General features: G+C 36.4%; 1 protein-coding gene across 1 annotated transcript in view; it reads left to right on the top strand.

The window, feature by feature from the left end:
* The first annotated feature begins 3486 nt into the window (after positions 1-3486).
* Positions 3487-6000, top strand: part of ckmt1b.S (creatine kinase, mitochondrial 1B S homeolog) — a 47743-nt gene continuing 45229 nt past the window's right edge. The window contains exon 1 of the mRNA XM_041587503.1: positions 3487-3555. Within this exon, the coding sequence (XP_041443437.1) occupies positions 3487-3555 (69 nt within the window). The remainder of the gene's footprint in view (positions 3556-6000) is intronic.

The raw sequence follows: 6000 nt of genomic DNA, 5'->3' as shown, positions 1-6000 counted from the left end.
GGAAAATATATAGTGTCCCTTAAAAGAAATCAGGACCCCTGGCTATGGGAGTTGAACCACAACTTCCATACTCCCCCTACCAGCAAAATATGAAGATTACATGCACACATTTTCTGAAACCTGACTTTTTGTAAGCAAATCCATCAAGTCAAATAATTTATACTTTCTTGTAGACAAATGTGGGGAATGCCATTTTATAATTTCTATAAAATATTTTATTGTGTAAACCAAGAACAAAATAATCCTTATGTTAGCTTCCACAAACTGCCAGTGATGTATATTTGTATGGCAAAAAGAAAAAAACACAATCTCCATTTATTTTCACACACTCAATTCTAAGTAAATTGTTGCACGAAATTCAGAGATAATGTGGCTGGAAACAATATTGCCATTTACAGTAAGTACTGTCATCTAATGATGTATCTCAACAAGCATATTAATCACAGGAAGAAATTTTGTCATGTCACTTTGTCATGTAATCCCAGCAATGACATGTTTACAGCTATCAGGGTCGCAGCTGTTCTATTCTGTACAGAGCACCCATCTACAATTACAAGTCTTCCAGCATTTACATTTTATTACATTCTATTCTTAGACCAGACAATCTATTTTAGTTGCTTAAAACTTTGTAAAGCATTAGGGACAATGTCATTAAAATATTTTCAGATCTAGATTACCAGATATATCTAAAATAGTGTTGATAAATTCTGTACTTTAATAAAGGATGACAAAAAGATATAAAGGCCCCACTTAACACCGAGGCACTGCTATGCTATCCCAGGAAAACATACCGCCCCAAAACAACATACTAGTCCTTTATCAAAGTCAATGTGTCGTCCACCATACATTGACACAGGCTGCATATCAACAAAATTTGGTGCTTAGAAGAGACTACATGATAAGCAGATTTGTTCAACACTAGGGGGCACATTTACTTAGCTCGAGCGATGGATTAGAATGAAAGTATTTTAGAATCGAAGTATTTTTTTGGCTACTTCGACCTTCGACTACGACTTCGAATCGAACGATTCAAACTAAAAATCGTTCAACTATTTGACCATTCGATAGTCGAAGTACTGTCTCTTTAAAAAAAACTTCGACCACCTACTTTGCCACCTAAAACCTACCGAGCACCAATGTTAGCCTATGGGGAAGATCCCCATAGGCTTTACTAGCAATTTTTGATTGAAGGAAAATCGTTCGATCGATGGATTAAAATCCTTCCAATCGTTCGTTTCGAAGGATTTAATCGTTCAATCGAACGATTTTTCCTTCGATCGAAGGAATTGCGGTAAATCCTTCGACTTCGATATTCAAAGTCGAAAGATTTTACTTCAATGGTCGAATATCGAGGGTTAATTAACCCTCGATATTCGACCCATAGTAAATGTGCCCTTAGATTCTTTACAAAATACTCAGAAATCCAAACCCTAATTTAAATCTGAACAAACACCCTACAAAACAAATTGTTTGGGGAAAAAGTTCTAATTTGGTTTGGCTTAAATCGATACCGACACATTCCTATAAAAATCATAGACACGTGTCAGTATTAAAGAGATACTGACACCAGAAAAAAAACTTTTTTTGCATTTGTCATAACGTTGTTTTTTTAATGCTATTTATAATTTCGCCATAAAAGTAATTGTGTGATGCTTTTACATTACCTTTCTTACCCCCTTGTTCCTCTATGAGGGGGCTGCCATATTTGTGCAGCAATAGTCCGTTAGCATTACAAACTCTAACTGACAGACTGAGAAGAGACAGTCAGGTTGACAAAACAGTCAGGTTTAGGAACTTGAAGTAGCAATTAGAACTATCTGCGAAAAACGATCATGACCCATTGGCAACTTTTAGGGGCAGATTTACCAAGGGTTTGAATTTCGAGGGGATAAAACCCTCGAAATTCGACCATCGAATTGAAATCCTTCAAATTTGAATATCGAATTCGAAGGATTTAGCGCTAAAATAGCATTCGATCGATCTAATAAAAATCGTTCGATCGATTAAATCCTTCGAATCGAACGATTTTTAGCGATCGATCAAAGGATTTTTATCCAATGCCAAAAACTTTAATAATGCACTGGAAGGTCCCCATAGGGCAGGCTAATATAGCAATTCGGTAGCTTTAATTTGGCGAAGCATTGAAATCGACTATCGAATGGTCGAATATTCAAACGATTTTTAGTTCGAATCGAAGTCGAAGTAAATTTGAAGTCGTAGTATCCTATTCGAAAAAATTACTTCAAAATTCAAACTTTTTGGACTTCGAAAATTCACTCGAGCTTAGTAAATCTGCCCCTTAATGTAGATTAATATTTTGAAAAGAAATTTTTTTGTGTCAGTATCACTTTAAGTATGTGCTGCACCTGCAATCCTTCCATAGGCTGAAGTCCTGTTTTCATTAATAATTAGCCTACGGAAGGATCGCGCCGCCCCCAGTCCAGCGTCACTAGCACAGCACCGAAGAGCTTTAAGCAGTGTTGGAGGGTCGGGTTCATGCAGGTTTGCAGGGCTCGGGGCGGCTTTGAGGGGACTATTGCGGGTACAGCACATACTTGATACTGACACGTTTCTATGATTTTTATATATGTGTAATTCCTACAAAAGATGATCCTACAAAATATAAAAATATGTTGGCGTGGATAATCACAAGAGAGAGACCAGACCACCATAATAACTTGTAAGCTAAGTTGGGGGGCATAGTCACTACTTTAACTGAATAGGTTACAGAATTAAGCAAACTGATAATGACAAAGAATAATATACTTAAATTGACTCAACTCTTGCCACTTCACACTGTGCAAAATGGCCGGACAGTATGGTAAAACTGAACTGATACTGCTCTGTGCACCATCATGTGGATCTTGCAACAGATCACAATGGAAATGGCAACCATATGGGCAGTATATCCATTTTTTATTTTTGTGGAAACGAAAAAAGTTAAAGCCACAGTGTCAAGAAGACAACTAACACTCTATCAAAGTGTGAAAAAATGCACTCAAACATAAAAATAAAATGCAAGGAGACAAAAACAACAAACGTCTTTCCAATTTGAAGATTACCATGAAGCAAAATTCATACAGCAGCCATGAGAAGCCTATAGGTGGCCTACTACATAAGTAACGTATCTATCCCGACCCAAGGAATGACCATAAAAAGATATGCACATAAAGCTATTACATATATTAGCTGTCAGAAGCTACCAGTGACCCTAATGTAGCGAGGAAGACACGCTTCAAAATAAAAGGTCACTTTCTATAAATAACCTCATCTTCAAAAGAGAGGAAGAAGATAGTCTTACAACAACACATGAGTTTTACATTTCAGTGAACCGTCAATAAAAAAAACTCCTCACAAACAGCAACATGAAGCTGTTTTCACCTACAGTATCAGCTCCCTTACAGATCACCTATTGGGATTAAAAAGGCTACGAAATCCTGCCTTCCATTATCTAGATCTTATCAAAGCACATATTCTTAGCATGGAATGATGAAAAGTTTTCAGAATCTGGAGAGAAAACAATCAACTGGAATGATTACCATCCCCAAACTTAGGGTAAGCATTTTCTGTACAGACCCACATTTTTGTCCCATAAGCAAAACATAACTATACTATAACTATAAAAATAATCTAAATATAGTTATATCAAGATGATCAAACTAATCCCCAATTGCCATTAAATATTTGAATTACAAACAAAATAAAATGACAAACTACATTCAATTTATTATTGAGACATTTTTCAGTGCACTCAGTAATAGTTACATATTCATGGTCAAAATCATTGCATAGCCTGCAGCGTTGATTTGAAGTGGTATTTATGATGCAAAAGAGAAGAGATAAAACTGAAAATGTATCTGTATTTACTGTAACTACAGTCTACACACTACTTTGATTTAGTTTAGGGAAACACTAAATCCAGGATTCAGTTCGGGCAGGATTCGGCCTTTTTCAGCAGGACTCGGATGAATCCTTCTGCCCTTTCAAACCAATTTCTAATTTGCATATGCAAATTAGGGCAGGGATGGAAATATCGTGACTTTTTGCCATAAAACAAGGAAGTAAAAAAAAGTTCCCTTCCCACCGCTAATTTGCATATGCAAATTTGGATTTGGTTCGGTATTTAGCCGAATACTTTGTAAAGGATTCAGGGGTTTGGCTGAATCCAAAATAGTCAATAAATCCAGGATTCAGTTCGGGCAGGATTCGGCCTTTTTCAGCAGGACTCGGATGAATCCTTCTGCCCTTTCAAACCAATTTCTAATTTGCATATGCAAATTAGGGCAGGGATGGAAATATCGTGACTTTTTGCCATAAAACAAGGAAGTAAAAAAAAGTTCCCTTCCCACCGCTAATTTGCATATGCAAATTTGGATTTGGTTCGGTATTCAGCTGAATATTTTGTAAAGGATTCGGGGGTTTGGCTGAATCCAAAATCGTCGATTCTGTGCATCCCTAATTTAGTTTACCATCTCACATCTGTTTAAACATTGATTCAACTCCAAATTAGACCACTTCTTACTGCTTCCGTCCTTTGAAGCCTTGTATCCACAATTAAATATAAGGTAAGAAAAAGGTCATACGCAGAATTACTGCAAAAATTCCAGGTGCTCTTTTATTCCACTAGTGGAATAAAAGAGCACCTGGAATTTTTGCAGTAATTCTGCGTATGACCTTTTTCTTACCTTATATTTAATTTTAGTTTACCATCTATCTACTTTCTTCTTGTATATTTCCATTATTGTGCAGCATTATTTCTGGGCATAAAATCAAGTCCCTCTCTTAGGGTCAGTAGTGGAAGGTCACTGTTGTCCTCTTAGGGAGTACTGCATAAATCAAAACACCTTTTGTTACTAGCAGCTGTCACAAGTAAACAAGTGTATACCTGCACACCTGCTAAGATAAGGACTACTATACCTTTTCACAAGACACTGATACAGATTTATTGGTTACATTTTAACAGCCAACAAGAGGGGTACAAATAATGCAATAACTGAGCATGTACATAAAAAAGAAATATTGTACCCCCAATAGAAATTATTAGTATGTTACAATTCAACAATAATTTCCACACGCCATACACAAATACACAAGGCTCTACCACAGGCCTGAGCAAAGTCTACTAAGATTATGATGTACAATCGGGAGTCAACTATTTCATGTTTTATGCATGTTTCACAAATTCACAAAAACGCAAGCAACGTTTAAACAACTGTTTATAAGAATGCCTTATACAGTTTACTCATTGTATTTTTGTACTGTAATGGCCAGATTGATCAAGGGTCGAATTTCGAAGTAATGGGAGATTTTTTGAACTCCCAAACGAAATTTATTAAAAAAAATAATAATCATTTTTTTTGCGGGTTAATAGGCTGTATTCGATCGTTCAAATTGAAGTAAGATCGTATTCTATCAAATTCGATTTTTCAAAGTCCACCAATTGACTCCATACAGGTTCTAGAAGGTCCCCCATAGGCTAAAACAGCAATTTGGCAAGGTTCAGATGACGAATGGTCGAAGTCAAAGTTTTAAAGAGACATTACATTATAAATTTTGATATCTGAATTTTAGAATTTTTTTCAAATTCGAATCAAATTTGGACTATTCCCTAGCTGAAGTACACAAAAATAGCTTGAAATTCTAATTTTTTTCTTCGAATTTTCACTTCAACGCTAGATAAATCTGACCCTAAATGTACATATCTGGAATAGCCATCTTAAAGGAGAAGGAAAGCTGCAGAGACAGTTTATTGCCAATAGATTATTAGCCACAATAGTGCAAGCTAGAACACTATATTTATTCTGTAGAATGCTTTACCATACCTGAGTCAACAGCCCTAGATGCTCTCTTTGTTTATTGAAGCAGCTGCCATATTAGCTTGGTATGATATCACTTCCTGCCTGAGTCTCTCCCTGCTCACCCATAGCTCTGGGCTCAGATTAGAGCAGGGAGGGGGAAGAGGAGCAAACCATGTCCATGTGTACACAATATAAGGAACGA

Source organism: Xenopus laevis, chromosome 3S (assembly GCF_017654675.1).
Source record: "Xenopus laevis strain J_2021 chromosome 3S, Xenopus_laevis_v10.1, whole genome shotgun sequence".
NCBI classification, from domain to species: Eukaryota; Metazoa; Chordata; class Amphibia; order Anura; family Pipidae; genus Xenopus; species Xenopus laevis.
The sequence above is the reverse complement of the archived record's forward strand: the minus strand, read 5'-3'. Positions and strand labels throughout refer to the sequence as shown.